Source organism: Microtus ochrogaster, linkage group LG3, assembly GCF_000317375.1.
Source record: "Microtus ochrogaster isolate Prairie Vole_2 linkage group LG3, MicOch1.0, whole genome shotgun sequence".
NCBI lineage: Eukaryota > Metazoa > Chordata > Mammalia > Rodentia > Cricetidae > Microtus > Microtus ochrogaster.
In genome coordinates this window covers 22191595-22211780 of record NC_022029.1, presented here as the reverse complement: position 1 = coordinate 22211780, position 20186 = coordinate 22191595, and the positions used below count along the sequence as shown (strand labels likewise).

Below are 20186 nucleotides of genomic sequence, written 5' to 3'. Positions count from 1 at the left end.
CTCTTTAAAGACTTTACCTTTTTTTTAAACCATTAACTTTATTCTCTATATTCTTTTTCTTCTCTCTCCCAAGCCTATGTACATTCATCCAACAGTGTGGTCTTTTATGTCTGAATCTGTTTTATTGTGAATCTGTAACATTTTTTTTGCTATCCGGGAGCATTTCTTAAAATGTTAAGCAGTTCTTAAAAACTTAAGTTGCACCATGTAGGGGTAATACGGTACTATCTGTTTACTGCCAAGTCTAAGCCTTACTGAGCTATTATTATGGTAATTATGGCAGTTCCTGCCGGAGGTCAGCACAGTTCAGCATGAAGCAGCCACTCCTGCCTCAGATCCATTTGGTGCCCCTGAGCTGAGCACAGTTCCAGACACACAGCAAGTCCACATTGGCACCGCAGTCAGCAGTTTAACTCTGAGACTGAGTGTGCAGCACAGAAACTCTTTTCATCCAAGTTACAGCCAAATCTGACACAAAGAGCACTGCACAGTCTGAAAGCATCTCTCTATATGTTGGCAGGAATCCGCCATGTTCTTCTGCCTGCCTAAGCCTGATTCTGCCGTCTGCCCAGGTGCAGGCAGGAGTGCTGAGCCATCGGCATGGTCTCAGAGCATTCTCCTTCCAATTCCAAGTGGGAACACAAATATCCAGTCCCATAAAATTCATTGAAATGCTTTAAAGCCAGAGTTCACGCTGGCAGCACAGCCCCAAGAAGCCGCGCTTTAAAATGACACAGTGTTTTTTCTGTTGCTGTTGCCGAATCAGGAACTCTCTCTACAGCACGCCACCAACAAACAACAAAAATCTGTGTTAAACTCTCTCTCCCTTATTTTTAAGCCTTCTCAGGTTTTTAAGGGGATTTAGTCCATCACGTCGGGCGCCACTCTGTTGAAATAGGAGCGGCGGAGCTGCGTCCCCGGCACCCAGCCGCCCACATGGCTAGCTTAGCTTATGCCCCGAAATAATGACACGGAAACTGTATTCTTTTAAACACTGCCTGGCCCCATTAGTTCCAGCCTCTTACTGGCTAGCTCTTACATATTAATCTAACCCATTTCTATTCATCTTTGTAGCCCATGAGCTGGCTTACCAGGAATGATCTTAACCTGCATCTGCCTGGAGCAGGAGAATCATGGCGACTCACTGACTCAGCTTCTCTCTCCCAGCCTTCTGTTCTGTTTACTCCACCCACCTAAGGGTTGGCCTATCAAGGGGCCTAGGCAGTTTCTTTATTCATTAACCAATGAAATCAACAGACTTATATATGACACTCCCACATCACTGGCACATGATTTTAATCCCCAGCACTCAGGAAGTGGGGGCAGTTGGATTTCTGTTTGAGGTCAACCTGGTCTACATAGTAAAGTCTTTCAGACCCAGAACTACACAGTTAGACCCTCTCTTTAATAAAAGAAAAGAAAAGAAAAAGGAAGGAAAGAAGGAAGAAAAAGAAAAGCAAAAATCATCAAGTTCTCAAATAACTTGAGGAAAACTGATACATCTACATATGTACATATATATATATATTTAACTGTGCACCCAAACTCTGAGAGATGTCCTACACTTTAGATAAAAACAAGTTCCTCTGCACTGTCTTTAAACTGCTCTAAATAGGACCAAATAGCAAGCTATTAAATTAATACTAAGTAGTTTTGTTTACTGTGTGTATTTTTCTCAAATAATTTATCTTTCACTGGAATGCTATAGGACAGTGAGTGATATGTAACTGATGGTCTATGTGTTAAGGATACTTTCAAATACTTGTTCAGTTAATTTCTGGAGGCAATTTATTTCATAAAATAATATAATTTTGTCTCTATCTCATAACAAATTATTCTTGAATGAATGAAGTCATGTTTTGGTTCCCTTTTATTGCACAAGCTAAAACACCACCATAATGTCAAGCTGAAGTAATTGTAGGCATCATTCTCTTGACCCTTTGACAATATCATTAGACTTACCAGTGGTTTGTTCCTTGTAGGTCTCTATATTTCTTTATTTCTGTATATTATTTTTTCTGAGACAATGTCTCCCTATGTAGTTCTGGCTGTCCTAGAACTCACTATACAGACCAGGCTGGCCTCAAACTCACAGAAATCCACACAAGTTCTGGGACTAAAGACATTCACAAATGTGCCTGATTGATGACTTTATATTTCATGAAGAAAAATCACTTCCTAGTTTAAAATAGATGAATGAGCTGTGCAGTTTACTGCTTTAATTCAAGTACTCTGGAGGCAGAGGCAGTGGGATCTCTGAGTCTGAGGCCAACCTGGCCTACAAAATGAGTTCTAGATCAGGCAGGGTTACACAAAGAAACCATGTCATGAGAAACAAAAAAAAAATGATAAAATAACTGTTTTACATATTGACAGATGTCTTTAGAAGATTTTTTAAGAAAGAAATTGAGGGTTTCATTGTGTAACCCTGGTTGGCCTAGGACTTGGTCACATAGTGCAGGCTGCCTTATTCTATGAGAATATGCTTGCTTCTGTCTTCTGTGTTCTAGGATTAAAGGCATGTACCATTATACCTGACAAAGAATCAGGTGACACAATACTTTTAAGATTTTTTTTTTACTAATTTAAATTATGTGTGTGTATGTTTGTATGCTTGTGGGTATGTGCATGTAACTATAGACCCTTCAGAAGACAGGCATCGGAGCTGGTGCTGCATGGCTGTGAGCCACCTGATGTGGGTTCTAGGAACAGAACCTGGGTCCTCTGGATGAGCAGCCAGTGCTCTTAATCATTAAACCATCTCTTTGATCCTAATTCCACTTTTTATGGAGCCTGTCTGCTTACCAAGATATAGTTTCTGGTACTTGGTTAACACTGGACCAGGATCTCTTTTCTTTCTATTTTCCTATGGCAGGAACTCTCAGTCAAAGCCAGAACTCACTAAAATGGCTAGTCTCTCTAGCCATCTTGCTCTGAGTATCCCTGTCTCTGTCCCTGTCTCATTCCAAGGCTGGCAGTATAGGCGAGCTGCCATGCAGTACAGGTGAGCTGCCATGACTATCCAGCATTTATCTGAGATCAAGGGATCTGATTCTTTGATCCTTTTGCTTATAGTAAGCATTTTGGTCATTGAACCATCTTCAATGTCCACTTTCATGTTAATAATGCTACATTCTTCTTTTAACATAAATAAAATAACTTTGGGGGTTATTTATTTGTTCTATGAATTCATTCAATTTTATCTTTATATTTAACATTTTCCAGATAAATTTTATTAAGATATTTATCACAATGGCTTATTTCATTCCTTTTTAATTATTATTTATTTTTTTTTTTTTTTTGGTTTTTCGAGACAGGGTTTCTCTGTGGCTTTGGAGCCTGTCCTGGAACTAGCTTTTGTAGACCAGGCTAGTCTCGAACTCACAGAGATCCGCCTGCCTCTGCCTCCCGAGTGCTGGGATTAAAGGCATGTGCCACCATCGCCCGGCTCCTTTTTAAATTTTTTTATCTGAATATATATCCATATACCACATACATGCCTGGTGCCCAGGGATGCCAGAAGTAGGTGTCAGATCCCCTAGGATTGGAGTACAAAAGGTTGTAAGCTAACATGTGGGTGCTGGGAATTAAACCCAGGTCCTCTAGAGAAGTGGCTCTCAACCTGTGGGTTACTACCCCATGGGAGCTTGAGCGACCTTTTCATAGGAATTGCCTAAGACTACCAGAAAACACAAATATTTACATTATGAGTCATAGTAGTAACAAAATTACAGCTATAAAGCAGCAACAAAAATAATTTTATGGTTCGGGGTCACCACAATATAAGTCTTAAAGACTCACAGTACTAGGAAGCTTGAGAAACAGTGGTCTTGAAGAGCAAGCTCTCTCTCCAGACCCTTCACAATTGCTTTCATGATAAATTTGTGCATTAGTTACTATTAGTTATTAGTTATTATCACTGTGACCTAACATCTGAGAAAACAACTTAAGAGTAGAAGGACCATAGCTTCAAAGGTTTCATACCGTGGTTTCCTGGCATATGCCCTGCATATGGTAGAGCAGAGAGTATCATGATGGAATTGACATGCAGGAAGGAGGTGAGCACTTCACCCTAGGTGTGACCAGAAGCAAGGACAAAGAGGAAGGGCCCAGGCCAAGAAATATCTTCCAAGGCAAGCAGCCTGCTGCCAAGAATTATACAGACTCCCATGAGTCTAAGCAGTTCTGTCAATGATTTGAAGAAGTCTATGCCCTCGTGAGCCATCCACCCCTGAACCATACCACCAGTTGTAACCTTAGCCTTCTACATGTGATCCTTTGGGGGAGACATGTCAAGTCCAAACCATAACAGAGGACTCTCATGTGAGGTATTGTTGACTAAAAAAGTCACTTAACTATATTGTAGATGACCCACTATGAATTTAATGTTCCCAAGTATTAATAAAGAATGTTGTAGAATTGTTTTCCTTGTTGTAGTTGCTATCAAAGGAAAAAGACTTCTTTGGGAGAAAAGATGTCACAATAATGCATAAGAAGATTTTTTAACATATGTTAACAAAACATTCAAGAGGGATTTGTTTTAGCTCCACTTGTAAGAGCTCCATTCTCTGTATTTGATAAGTTCAGAAGGACAAAGAAGATACCATGAAGTGGGTAGAGTGGTACTAATAATTCCTTCCTAATGTGAATTGTGAGCCTTTATGTAAAACATGGTCGTTAATGTGGAATGTCCATCTGTATATGTGTTACTTTTATTGGCTAATAAATAAGACTGTTTTAGCCAATGGCTTAGCAGAGTAAAGCCAGGCGGGAAATTTAAACATAGATATATAGAAATTGTAGGCAGAATCAGAGAGACACCATGTAGCTGCTGAAGGAGAAAGACACCAGAACGTTACCGGTAGGCCACAGCCTCATGGTGATACACAGATTAAGAGAAATGGGCTAATTAAAGATGTAAGAACTACGAGGAATAGGCCTAAGCTATTGGCCAAACAATGTTATAATTAATACAGTTTCTGTATGATTATTAGGGTCTGGGCAGTCTCCACTTACTCGTCATGAGGAAACCTTGCTGAGTGTAAAGAAATGTGTCTAGTTTAGAGGGCTAGTAACCTTACAGAGTCAGCACCTCTTAATAATTCTAAAAGCATAGATTGTAAGGGTTCCTCAAATGAAGTTCTAAGCTCAGAGACATGCCTTTAACCTTCTTCCGACCACATAACATCTACAACTCAAGGACCTTTTTAGTGTAAGCCACGTTCTCTAGAAACATGGCTAGTGTTCTTGCTTCATCACATGTCCAGAAGAGCTACAGACTAACAGAAACACAAATATGTGTTTACTCAAACATATCGATCCTATAATTTCACATATACTTTTGTAATATTTATTATTCTATGCAATTTTTAACCTTAAGTCCCTATTTTGTCCCATTCCCTTTATCTTCACAGGTAAAGTACGGAAACTATGCTTTTGTATGGGATGCAGCTGTATTGGAATACGTGGCTATCAATGACCCAGACTGCTCCTTCTACACTGTGGGGAATACCGTTGCTGACCGGGGGTATGGCATCGCGCTGCAGCATGGCAGCCCCTACCGAGATGTGTTTTCACAAAGGTAAGGCTATTAAATGGTCTAAATAGAAAAGGGGAATGTAGATTTAAAAAAAGGTACTTAGCTACACTGTCTGGTGCATCATATTTTTCTTCCTATTACAAAAAAAGCATTATATGAAAACAGTTCCTAGAAGTGATATCATACAAGTAATTTCCTGTATAAAATATGTCCATTTCTTCATAAATAAGAGGAAAGTATTGTTGTATATAACTTCTTTCACACTCTAAAATTTTATGTGTCTAATAGAGTAGATATGCTCAAAATTATGATGGAAGCTAAGCAATCTAGTCCACACTCAAGGAAGTGAACAACGTGGGGTTGTAGAAATTAACTTGTTTCTGAGAATATTAATGCACAAAATGTACTTTGGTATAAATTAGAATACTAATTTTCAGATATGTTTTTGTGTGTGTGTGTATGTACACACACACACACACACACACACACACACACATATATATATATATATATATATATATATATTCATGAGAATTTCATGAAGGAAATGGTAAAGCCTTTCAAACCCTCCATCTGGTATTAAAGTGTACATGAGATATTTGTGGTGGAACACAAGGAAAAGCTTATGGAGATAATACATCCAGCTTCAAACTAGAATGTTCTGTGACAGAAAACTGCTTAAGAAAGAAAGTTTGAAAATAATTGTAGATTAATGATTTCTATCAGAGGTAGTCACAGCATCTCATTCTATTTACAAGACAAACTTTGACTCCAGAGAGGGTCATTATCTTCTAGGTAGGCATATTGTTTATGTGATACTAATTGTAACCTTTATCACTTGATGCTCGCTAGAAGATAATGCCAGATCAGAAAAGCACTTGGGTTCAGACAGCAAGCACTAAGCATCAATCACGGAAGTGGTTCTTCAAATTTTAAAACAGCAAAAGGACAGTAAAGTCTGATAGCAGGGGTCTACAAAGCACTCATCCATAGCTTATTCTACAGCTCTTCCATTAAGTAACCATAGAAAAGACACACCTTTTTACTTCTCTGAAAAATGAAGAAGACTTATTCTAATTATTCATATTTGTCAATTATTTTAGAAACAAAACAAACTCCAAAGTACTAGTGATTTACAAGAGTAAATCACGTCTATTTCTGAACCACAAGGACTGGGTTCTGCTCTGAACTGTGAGTCACCTGAAGATCGCTTTCTATTCAGCTCCCAGTTGTTTGGCCCAAGTTGGCAAAGCATCCTCATCTAGATTATCCAGTTTTCACTGCAAAAGAGAGTGCCGTGTGTTTGTTGTTCTGCCTCACTTCCTTCTTAGATGCAGCACACATCCCTTTACTCATACCCCACTCAACAGGTTAAAAATCAATGGACCAGACCATTGTACTTTCCCTACAAGGAAGGGGTACACAGTTATAAACAATTATCTAATATTCTATCAATACCTTTTTGTCCTACATAAATAAGAACAAACAAAACATATATAGCTGAAAAGCAAAAAAAAAAACATTGAAATAATGATTAATCAATGAAAATATTTATTGATGAGCAGATTCTAAGAGAAAAAAGCTGAAAAATCAATAATACCACAGGGAAATTGAATACAGTATACTTGCAGCTTAGTTGGAAATCCAAAACCCATTCATATGAAATAACAACAGCAACGACATTTCTGTAAATGTGCACAATGTGCACTGACACATGTATCTATATACAAAATACCAAATTTACTTGTGCATTTAGTATTAAATTGTGTAGCTGAGACATTAAAAAGAACTGAAGAGAATAATGAGAATTAAGCAATGGGAAAATGATTAAATTTTCTCCAGAGATGGTAAGCCTTGAACTTGATATCCAAAATATTAGCTGAGAACAGTTAAATTGAAAGGAAATAGAGAATTCATAATAAAATAATAAAGACCACAGGAAAGAATAGATAACAGCAGAATGGATTGAGAAACGATGAGGAAATTCTTGTCTAAAAGAACACTTGAAATTTTTATAACAGGCTATGAGCAGTACAAAATTCTATTGTTGGTGCTCATGAGTAAGATAGCAAAGCTGGCATTAAGGGGAAGGCTACACCCATCTTATGTGAAGGATGGAATTAAATTGGCAAAAGCTAGAGCAAACGTGGTAACTTGAGGCAGTGAAGGTCTGATCTAAACTGGCCAAAGAGAGAGAATGCTTCTGAGAAATGAGGGCATGGTTACTTTCCACGTGAGGCTGGAAAAAATGATCAAGTGAAATGTAGTGTGGTTCTCTCCTGAAGGACCCACAGAGAAGTCCAGTGAGTTCATGATGTCAGCTGAGAACAGGGTTTTGATTATTCATAATGGTTAAATGATATTCATGCCACTAAAAATGCTCTTACTTATAAGATCTTATTTCTTGGTCTTTATGCAAAGAATGCAGTAAAATTGAAAGCAATCACAGATCTATTAAGTTAATCATAACAAGCACTTGTTTCTTAGCATCTCTGGAGTCCTTCCTTATCAGAGATTTTAATTCTGAAGAAACAGACTCCACTTCACTTCTAAAATGCAATGTTAAGCATTGGGCATTGTTTCTCTCTGTTTGACCAGCATTGTCGATATGGGAAGCTAGAATTGTTCCTTTCTATGTAGTTCTTTAATATCAACACTGGGCAGCTTGATTCTTTGGCCCCCTGGAAGAAGATGGAGCCAGAATTGGAATATTACTGCACAGTCAAGCCTGTGTCAGTTCATTTCCTCAAATGCATGTTCAACAGAATCTCTGCCTGGAATTAGAGTACATTTGGAGTCTATCACTATTAAGAAAATGGGATCATTTTATTAGCTGGATTTAAAAGGTAGAAGGAACATTAAAGATAACCACTGTCAACACTGGTGATTCTAGCTGCAACTTTGATGGATCAGCCCATCTCAAGCACTGATTAGAACAGATCACCAAAAGCTGCTGTGGCTGTTTTCAATGAAAATGAAAATACTCTGATAATTTCAGAGTCAATTTTCATTATTTTTCAGATGACTCTGTGTCTGTATCAAAGAAATATAATATATATTGAATATCACTTCTAAAATAAAAATACAAATTGACATAGTAACTATTTGTATTACCTTCTTTTTTCTATTTGTCAGGTTTTTCATATGCTTGTGTATGTTACGGAGATGTCACGCAGTCATAGGCAATGTTGCACAGTTGCTTGTCACAGATTTGCATGTAAGTGCAGGACTATTACGATACAAATACTGATGCTGTGTAGATACCTAGGCTGAAGTGAACTCAGAAAACAGGGACTATACTCATTTTGTAATCATGTGTGAGTGGATGACTTCAAAGCCAGCAAGTGCCACAACATATGCTTTTCATCACAGAATTTTATACAACTTTTGTTTCTTTAATCTAAAAAAGAAAAAAAACTAGGTAAACAGCTATCCGAAGTTTAAAATCATTCTATAACTCCTAGTTCAGGCACAGAATGCACTGCAAGTGTTGTCCATCACACTAATACGTCAGCTTGTCTTTTGACATATACAAGGACTTTTAGTTTCTGCTGCCAGCTTACCTTTGTGCATACCAAAGAGACAAAACTCTTCTAGCAAATTTTATGGAAGTGTGTGTGTGTGTGAGAGAGAGAGAAAGAGAGAGAGAGCACTTACTGGTTCTTAGCTATTTTTTTATGTTTTAAGTAGTTATTATTAAATCAATTTTGAAAAATAAAATCATAGTCAGTCAAATATTTTCTTAACAAGTTTAAGAAGAATGTAATTTTGAGATTGATCTGTTTGAACTATTAAATTAACTGCAGAGTTGAACTCAGAATTTTAACTGTTTAAAAGCCTAAAATGATATCCCTCCATATATATGGGAGTGCACATGTGTGTGCATGTTTGCATGTGTGTGTATACACACGTATTTATATTTAGGAATTTCACATATATACTAACCTCTCTTCTCAAAACTTAGATGCTATCAAGAAAACTTAACTTCTGAGTCTAATGTCATTGTTTATGAAGAAGAGACATGGCTTACCAATTGCTTTTGTCTCTTAAACCCTGAATGTGGATGAATGTGCTATCTCTGGCTTACACGGAAACAACGTTGTCTTCTAAGATAGTGGTTAATATTCAGGAAAGACTTAATGAGTGAAAGGAACTTTGCACAATAAGATCCCTGTCTATATTAAGTATCAATCCCAACATAAGCTTCTAAACACCGTTATTAACCTCACTTTACATTTGAGAAAACTTATTTAAAGATTTACGGCTTTCCAAAGTCATGAAGCTGAGTGGCAGGGATACCCTTTGAACGAATGCTAATGCTCTGACAGCCTATCTCAAGTAGCTGTGCTGGACGGGAGTCACAAATCTGGAAAGTTAAACTCACCGTGACCAGAAGTATGCTTTTATTACTAGCAAATTTAACAGATGTGGCCGTGTGTGTGGTTTATGTTTGCTATGCATACATATACATGTGTGGATACAGAAATATGTGTGGATACATGTGCTTATGTATGGAGGTATGGGGTGTCCTGCTCTATTACTCTCATATAATAGTTCTGTTTCTGTCCTTTTGAAAAACCTCTGTGCTGTTTCCTGTAGTGACTATTTCAATTTCTATTTCTACTAACAGTGGAAGCACTGTCTTTACCCATGCCTTCATAGCACCTTTTAACCTCTGTTCCATTTTTTTGACCAATAGCTCAGGCTTATTACTAACTAACTCTTACATTACATTAGTACATACTAATCCCAGTTCCCCCTCCCTCCCCTCTTGCACCTCACCTTCCCCTCACTCCATACCTCATCTGTTCCTCAGAGAGGGTCAGGCTTCCTGTGGAGAGTCAACGAATTCTGTCACATCACCACATGACATCCCCCATGTCTAGGCTGAGCAAGGTTTCTCTTCATAGGAAATGGGTTCCAAAAAAACCAGATTATTCATTAGTAATTGCTCCTGAACCCACTATTAGGGGTCCCACAAACTGCCTAATTCGCCAACTGTCACCTGCTTTTATGGGGGCTGGTCTTGACCTCTTTGCTTATGTCATGGCTCCCCTGTCTCTTCGACATGATTTAGGGAGCTCTGTCCAGTGGTTAGTTCCACACCTAACCACTCTAAGAGAGACACACATGGATCCACCTAGGAAGGGAAAACAGACATGATCCCCCAAAACCTTCATCCAGTAACTTATAGAAGCAGATGCAGAGATGTAGGTGCAAAGTGGTTAGGTATGGAACTAACCTTTGCCCCATTTTTATACTAAATGTACCTTATATTTCCGTGATGACTAGTGATGTTGATTTTTTCTTTACTTATTATCCCTTGTCACCTTTTTAAGATATTTGTTTTGATATCTTAATTCTTTTAGTGTTGAATTTTGGGTGTGCTTTATGTATTCAAAATATTCACCCCCTTGTCAAACATGCAGGCTTATGTTCCAAATATCATTTACAACCATCCTCTAAGCTATGAACAGAATGCTTTTGTTGTAAGTTGACTGGCTATTTTTATTTTAATCTAGCTTTCTATTTACTTCTGATAATTTCTATGTCTTAGCCAGGCCATTTTGTTTTGACTATTAAAACTTCATAATGGATGTGTACTATTTGATCAATATGCAAAAGTTATGAAATTGAAAAGTAATTGACTAGACCTACATCTGTGATATAAACTCCCTGTGATATAAGATCCTATCAGGGATTTTATTTGAAAATGCATTCCAAGTGGAAGGAAACAAACCACACAGGAGATATTTTTAAATAGTATTTGAAAAAAAAAAAAACTAAGTAAGGTAATGTGTAGCAGGGAGGTCTCTTGTTTTGTTCCTGGTCACCTGGCTAGCTTAGACCCAAAATAATCACACAGAAACTGTATTAATTAAATCACTGCTTGGCCCATTAGCTCTAGCTTCTTATTGGCTAATCTCTTACATATTAATTTGACCCATTTCTACTAATCTGTGCATCACCACGTGACAGTGGTTTACTGGGTAAAATTCCCAGCATTTGTCTCCAGCAGCTCCATGGCCTCTTTCTGACTCCGCCTTTCTTTCTCCCAGCATTCAGTCCAGTCCTCTCAGCCTACCTAAGTTCTGTCCTAACAACAGGCCAAGGCAGTTTCTTTATTCATTAATGGTAATCACAGCACACAGAGGAGACTCCCACATCAGTAATGGCCTAGGAAAGGGAAAGGGACTGAACTAGTGTGAAGGAAATGCAAGTAGGAGAGAAAGGAAGAGACGTAGCAAATGCAGTCCTGACCATCAACTAGACAGGAAGACCAAGGAAAAGAGGAAGGAAACTGAGTGTGAACTCTTCAGCCTTGCTGGCTGCCAGATAAGGAAGACATAAGGAACATGAGCAGCTTTGAATTTCTGTTTTGGTCTAGACATGATGAGATCGAGCACTAGAGGGCAATCTAGACATCTGACAAGTGATGGCATCCGGTGGGAGTGGGAGGAAGCCATTAGAACAGTGGATACTGACTCTCATCAAGATGAAGAAACCAGGCAGACATTGGAATGTAGTAAAAGGAACGGTGGGCCTGCTTTTCATCCCTCCTGGCTGCTCAGCTAGTTTACACCCAAAATAATTACAGGGAAACTGTATTCATTTAAACACTGCCTGGCCCATTATCTCTAGCCTCTTTTTGGCTAACTCACATCTTGACTAACCCATTTCTAACAATCTGTGTAGCACCACGAGGTGGTAGCTTACTGGAAAAGATCCTGTCTCAGTTCGGAGAATCATGGCATCTGCTTGACTCTGCTTTCTTTCTCCCAGCATTCTGTTCTGTCTACTCAACCCACCTAAGGGCTGGCCTATCAAAAGGCCAAGGCAGTTTCTTTATTTGACCAATGAAAGTGACACATAGGCAGAAGACCCTCCTACATCATTGGAAAGGTGCAAAAGCAGAAGGGAACTGGTGGAAAAGCTGCTTCCAGTCTCTTGCTTGGTTTTCTGTCTGCCTCCCTTTCAGAGTCACCAGTCCTTGAGAACATCTTGATCTGTCTCCTGGAACATTGTCACCCTCACTATCTTTACTCCATACTGTGCATTTTGGGAGCCTCATTCATGGCTCACCCCCTAGGAAATTTCCTTGACAAACCCAGCTCTAGCCAAACCTCCATTTATTTGAGTAGTTTGTCTTCTTGGCAACATAGAGTTGACCTTTTGATGGTCATTCATTTCTTTGGTTCTTTCTTCACTTTGCAAATGTTCCAGATTTTTAGTTCACAAATAATTGCAAGTTTATAATTTCTTTTGTTTTCTTTAATAGATAATTATTTATGCCTACTACTTATTTAATATGTTTTTGTTAATCAACCTTTGAAGGAAAAAAGGTAGTACTAGCTTTATCCTGATTCTTGAGATAGGAAACTTGCTCAAGATATTAAATATTATTATTCGTGTTTATTGATCTAGCCAATAAATTTAACTATTTATTGACCAAGAAGTGTTGAATACAGCCTTTCTTTTTCCTTTTTTGGGTCATTCTATAGCCCATGCTAACCTAGAATTTTATGTAGTATAAGGAGGTGTCCCTCCTGCTAGGATAACAGGTATGGGTTGCAATTTCTGGTTGTTATTCTTTTCTGGAGACAAAATAACAAGTGATATTGACTAAGTTGCATTTTCCTAGAGTTTATATTACAGTAGAAAGCCAGAGAAGATCAACATACAATAAGTAATGGGACAACATCATATTGGAAATATACTATGAAAAAAATATTATGAGATTAGAGAATATTTATTCTCTATTCTCTGGTCAGAACCTGAAATAAAAAATTTGAGCGAAGAATGTTTAATGCATAAGAAATGGGTGTAAAAGTCATTTCACGGGAGCAAATTGAAGAGTTCAAGGACTGCAGGGAGTGGCAGACAGGAGAGGAGTGGGCAGAAAGAGGAAAGCACAGAACAAGCCAAGTATGCAAGTGCTGCCAGAGAAGCAGGGCAAAGAGTTCCGAGCTTTGTCCTCTAAGAAAAGTGAACTGCAGATGTTAGAGAAGCGAGAAACCTGCTGAAACGTAGATGCTATGAAAGGAGGAATATACAGGAAGGCCTGAGGAAAGTGCGCACCAGGAGGCCAGCAGAAACCAGTGCAGTGGTCCAGGGATCCCTCATCATGGGGGAAAGCAATGGGGCTTGCTCTGGCACAGCCGTGACCCCAGTGGAGCTGGAAAAGAGCTGACCTGTCAGAGGTCAGCCAAGAGGGGCAAAAGAGTGACTCAAGGGAAGTCAGGAAACAAACAGCATAGAGACCTCAGCTTTGAGATGGGTAAACTTAAGATGTTTATTAGGAAGACTAGTTAAGGTTATAATTTTGTTATAACAGTGCGAGACTTCAGAGATAACATGGAAATTATACGCAGAAAGATCCGGGTGAAGGGCTTTGGCCTGAGGAGTCTGCAGACGGTTCTAGTAGTCATGAGAGCAGAATGCTCAAAGGAAATGAGTGGGGTGAATGGGAAGAGAATGAGCAGAAAATGTACAGCCCTGTGTCATTTCCAAATTCCAGCAGTGAAAATCACAGTTAGTCACCAGCTTTTGCCTATAAAAAGGAAACTCCAGAATCATTTCTATGAAATGATTATTTCACAAAATACAAACATGGTGGCTGACACACATTTGTGACCTCTGCACTTCAGAGGCTGACAAAGGAGGACTGTGAGTTCAACACCCGGTCGGGTTACACAATGAAACCGTGTCTTCAACCAGATAATTGAAATCTGGAGTTTTAATGGATCAGCAGAACGTTGCTAAGTAGAATGTTCTGCTCCACTTCTCTAAACATCCCTCCTTGCGGAGGCAGGACCAGCCTGCTCTGTGATCAAAGGATGCTAACAGAAGCATCCTTTCTCATTCAGAAAAGGAAGTTCGTCTGAGGTCATATTTACCCCAGCTGAGCAATCTATGCTGGAATCCACAATAGTGTCTTAGATGATCCGGTGGATATCGACTGTGCTGCCCTCTATAACAAATCTGAAGGAAAGCTGGCAGATGAGAATGCAGGACCACAGGGGAAAGAATCACAACCCATGCCTGATCAGCTGTCACGCACAACACACTTGTGCCAGCCTCTCATTCCAAGTTCTCACACTGACTAAGCACCCCCACTTTGTCCTCAGAACACCCCTGGGTAGGTGCTGTTGGCATCCATTTTATAGTCAAGGAATCTGACAAAGTAACAGCTCTGATGATAGTTAAATGAGAGTTAATAAGTAGCTGAAATGGGGTTTGAACCAAGAGTAATCTGACTCCAGAAGTCATGTCCCACACCAGTTTTGTCTGGAGTGGGAAAGAAGGAGGAGGGAAGCCTGCTGTGTTCATCTGTGAGACTGTCAATAGGAAACATAGGAGACAGGATGAAGACAGGAGAAAGTTAGGAAATGGCTTTGCTTGCATTGAATTTGTAGTGACACGATGTCTGTCTGAAAACCAATAAAGTATGAGCTAGGAGGCTGGGTGGGATGAATATAGGAGAGACAGATATAGAATATCACTGCACAGAGTAAGAGAGCCATCAGGAGACACTGTGTAGAAAGAACCAAGCCCTGGATCTGACGTTAAGCAAGAAAGAAGAGAAGGCTGGAAGACTGCCTGTAGAATGGGTAAAGACAGCAAGCTGTGAAATCATACATCCCTGAGCTGTGTGGGTATTTTATAGCTATTTGTTTAAATGAAGCTTATGGCCAGCTCTGCTATGTTGGGGTCCTCATCCTGAGAGACAGAATTTGTCAACCTTTAAGCAAGTGTCAGAGCACCTGGGGGACCTGACAAAACAATCATTTATGCCCTCCAGGCCTGGCATTTCTGATTCTAGAGTGTGCATAATTTTCATTTCTAACCAAGTTCCAGTTCCTGCTGTTATCATAGGCATCCTGAGAACCATTATTTTAATACATGGTTGTTGACTTTCTTGTTCTTTTCTATTATTCCTTCTAATTTATCTCTTTTATTGCTTCATCTTTTCTATGCTGTGAGATATTCCAGTAATTTGGGAAATACTTTTATTTGTAAATTCAACCATGTGCTGGTGACTCCAACCTTCTGTTAACTCATCTAAATATGTGATATCATTATTGTGTGTAGTCAATTAGAAAGCCTAGTGTGATGGTGCCTGCAGGAATCCTAGCATTTAGGAGGCTAAGACCAAAGAATTAGGATACAAAGTCAGCCTGGGCTATAACAAAACCCTGCCTCAAAAGTAAATAAAGAAACAAAATACAAAGCAAAAGCATAGCTAAGGAAACAGGAGAAAACCAGGGATTATTCACATGGACTCAATAAACAAGTTACACACGAGTTCGAAGCTATGATTCCTGTTTAATATCTAATTCGGTTACCATTACTGAATTTCTTCTACTTCATCAACGAGAACAACACCTTCCCCAAATGAAAGTCACTTTTCATGTGGCTATATTGATCATCTGGCTTTGTCTTTGAATTTTTCCCTGGTTGCTGTTGTTGCCCCCTGGGGTTGCCCCCAGGAATCCCATTGAGAAACTGGAGAATCTGTAACTCAGGCTAGACATCTAAACAGTTGATTTTCTTCAAACACTTGACTGTTGACTTTAATTGATGCTAGGCTCCGCCCTCAGCCTACCACATGCTTGTCTGTAGCCCTTGTCACAGTAACTTGTCCTGTCTATTATTATTAACATAATCCCTTGGAAGTAAAAATGCTACATGATATCATTTATAAACAGGTGGTGAGGGATTGGTCTCACAAGGGGCAGCAGTCCCAAGAGGGACAGCAAGGGGCAACGGCAGGTCACCCAAGGCCTCAATGGGTCCCCTTGGTGGGTGGGAGACAGATGCATCATGCAGAGAGAGAGTTTGAGTATAGAGTTTATTTAGTAGGTTATCGAGGTGGAAAGGAAGGAGAAAAGGGAGAAAGGGGAAAGGGGGAAAAAGAGAGAAGGGAGGGGGGAGAAGGCAGAGAGGCATAAGATAGCTCTTCAGAAGAAGGGCAGGGGAGAGGGTCTTCTTGCCTCAGTAGAAGGGAGGGTTGGAAGTGGATGGGGCTTATGTCTTAAAGGGACAGGGTACCCAGCTGGCAGACCAGGCCAGCAGATTATAACAACCCCATCCTTTTCTTATAATAAAACGACAGGAAGTTATGCATAGCAGACTGAGGGAATTGGGGCGGCAGATTCTCAAGACTGCTTCCTGCTTATTTGTGAGTGTCATCTTGGGGGAATACCTGAGAAAGCTGGGTGCTGGTCATATCCTGGGGTAACTGGTCACTTTATTCCTGTCCAGGGTTTGTGCTATGGAACTGTCCAGTGTCTCCTGGACCTGGCAAAGTGTTGGCAGAACAGAGAACAAAGTTAAGTTTAAGAAAAAAAAATATTTTAGAACCAGGGAATTGAGAGGGGTATATCTGACCTGTTTAAGGTAGATCCTTCAATTTGGCTCCCTGGAAACACAAGAATTTTTGAATTTGTGAGAACATAAATTTTAGATGTATACATTGTATAAACAGCAGCATATTTATGTCAAAATGACTGTGACAGATGTTTTTGCACAATGAAAAATATTTTAAGATTATGAAAGGCAGTGTGAGAGAGAAATTTGATAACTTGATTTGCCCTCACACCTTTATAGCTTGTAGGCACACACCTTAATAATTCGCATTTGTATATCTCAAAACACCCTTTATTTAGAACATGTTAAGAAGTTATTCTGAAATTTGTTCGGTGAGTTTGTCCTATTAAACTGATAAAACCTCTCAGCTGTCAAACTGCATCAGAGACCTTTGAGAAGGATAAAATTTTACTTGGTTGTTGATTAAAAAAATGACAGAGAACTTACTTGGTTGGCTACGTAGAGCCATTCCTCAGAGTCTTCTATGATCATTGAGGGCAGGGGCGTCAGGATTGTATTTGCCTTCTGTTGTTAGGAGCAGGGCCTGCCAGACTCCAGAAGATCCTGTGTGTTAGAAAATCTGTAGGAAGACAAGCCTACCTTGACCTGAGCAGCTAGGTTGTCAATTCCAATGATTCTATACACTGTCTGGAGATCTTCAGTTTAGATGAAAGGCAGTTTTTCCCAGTGGTCAGTGCATGACAGTTGATGAAGCAAATTACAGATGGACATTGTTCTGTGTTCACCGGTCTTCTGTCTTCTTTGGAGGAAATAGAGTGCTGCTGCTAGGAGCCAACCTGTCTCTCTATTATGAAAAGTTTTTAATAATTAAACCTTTAAATACCATATTCCCCAGGTCTTTGAGCAGTTGAGGGCTATTTATCTGGTACAGATAAGTTATAACTACAGCATAGAATCTGCCTGGAGAGCTGGGTTTAGGCTTGAGTGTACTGACTATTAACTTAACAGGAAAGATTTATACTTGTGAAAGACAAAGAAGAAAAAACTTTGCAACAGAAGCTTAACAGGAGAACTGACAATAATGGAGAGCAGCTTAATATATTTTAAAATAGAGTTAGATTACATATACAGTATTCCTGTAAGAGACTTAAAAGCACACACCAATCCAAAACATAAGACCCAGTGCTCTCCCAGTCTGGAATGAGATCCACTGAACAGACAATTATAACATTTAACAGTAAATATATGTACATTAACACCCAGTTCAACCCAAGTTTTATACAGATATACACACAGAGTTAGAGCTAACTTATATTTATACTTAGTTAACTCAAGTCACATGTATGCACACACACACACACACACACAGACACAGACACACATTAAATGGGAGTTGGGCAAAGTGGGTGCTTTTAGTGAGCATGCCACTGCACAAAACATATATGTAACAGAGTAAGTTAGAGGAATTGTGGGGGGAGGGGGAGAAGATTGGGAGGAGGAGGAGGAAAATGGGAGGCTGGGAGGAGGTGGAAACATTTTTTTCCTTTTCTCAATAAAAAAAATTTAAAAAATGTGAAAAAAAAAACAAAAAAAATGTAAGTCAACCGCAAGACTAGGCAAGGAATAACTTGGTCATCTGAACTGTCCTTAGTCAAGATGGTGATGAGGTCACCTGACTTGCCCTTAGTCAAAATGATGGTAAGGTCACCTGACATCAGTCAAAATGGTAGCAGTTATGTGTTGTATGGAGAAACCATGTTTATAAAGCCACAGCAGGAATTTTAAACTGGTTTGGGAGAATTGTCTGTATTCTATCAATCATGTTTTAAATAAACACTGATTGGCCATTAGCCAGGCAGAAAGTATAGGCGGGAAAACCAGACAGAAGTAGAGGTGGGGCAATGACAACATGGAAGAAGCAAGATGTAACCTGCCCTGCTGAAAAAGGTACTGAGCCATGTGGCCAACATATGTGAGAATAATGGGTTAATATAGGCTACAAGAGCTAATAAGAAGCTAAGCTAATGGGCCAATCAGTTTATAATCTTATGGAGACCTCTGTGTGATTTTCTTTGGGACTTGCTGGCTGTGGGAACAGGGCAGGACAGAAACCCCAACAAGCCTGGCCCATCATGCTACATTAAACAGATATAAATATCAAGAGAGACATAGAGGTCGTGTAGAACATACATTTAAAACAGAAAATATCTGGGTGGCCACACCATGATGTGGGAGTGTCATATATCAATCTGTTGATTTCATTGGTTAAGTAATAAACAAACTGCTTGGGCTCATAGCTTAGAACATAGGTGGGTGGAGTAAACAGAACAGAATGCTGGGAGGAAGAGGAAGTGAGGTAAGACACCTCAGACAGACTCGACAGCTCTGCTCCCTGGAGCAGAGACACCATGCTCCCGGCTCCTGGGCGGACGCGGGTATAGCTCTACTCTCTGAGGCGTACGCTATGAAGCTCCGACCCAGGATGGACGTAGGCTAGAATCTTCCCGGAAAGACCGGTGCTCACAGATTATTAGAGATGGGTTGATTGGGATATCAGAATTAGCCAGTAAGGGCTAGAGCTAAAGGGCCAAGCCGTGTTTAAAAGAATACAGTGTCCATGTATTATTTCAGGTAAAGCTTGCCAGGTGGCGGGAAGCAGCCCGCCGCTCTTATTACTACACACACCATTCACACATTCTTTCATATATGAAGTAGAGAGGAAAATTACTCATTACCATGAGCCACCATGCCACCAGCCACAGTGGGGAGCAAGGGCTAGAACTGGAAACAACTGCCTCCAGATCAAACTAATCTTGCCCATTTCTGTGGGGCCAGCGGTAGCAGTGGCAGAGATAGAATAGAAGGGATAGGGACAAGAGAAGGTAAACAAGTGAGAAAAAGAGGGTTTAGCGGCAGATGGGGATGGGGCTGCCCAGTGAAAGGAAAAGCATACAGACTTGAGATGCCGGCAGGACACTGGGAGTCCTGTTTGCTGGTAGTCATTAGAAAGCTCCCACCTTAGTTGTTATTTAAGGGGTACACAGGTCATTTGTTAGTGCAAAGGCAGGTAAGGCTAGGAATCTGTAAATAAGGCAGAGGGTTTAGGGTCTGTAAAAGACATATCAGGGCAGAATTTGGACAGATAGCTTTTGAGGGTTTGTTACTCATGGTTAAAAATGTGAGAAGGGTGAAAACCCAAAGGCAACTAATAGGACATCTCCCGAATGTTGTGTGGGGTGAAGGACCACTCCAAATTACCTGAAAGGACAAAAAGTTCAAACAGTGGCAATAGGACCACTTCTGAGTGTTCCGGGGG

At 39.7% G+C, this 20186-nt stretch overlaps 1 protein-coding gene across 1 annotated transcript in view; it reads left to right on the top strand.

The window, feature by feature from the left end:
* Positions 1 to 20186, top strand: part of LOC101992329 (glutamate receptor ionotropic, delta-2) — a 344620-nt gene that overhangs the window by 202968 nt on the left and 121466 nt on the right. The window contains exon 7 of the mRNA XM_013351292.2: positions 5415 to 5581. Within this exon, the coding sequence (XP_013206746.2) occupies positions 5415 to 5581 (167 nt within the window). The remainder of the gene's footprint in view (positions 1 to 5414; positions 5582 to 20186) is intronic.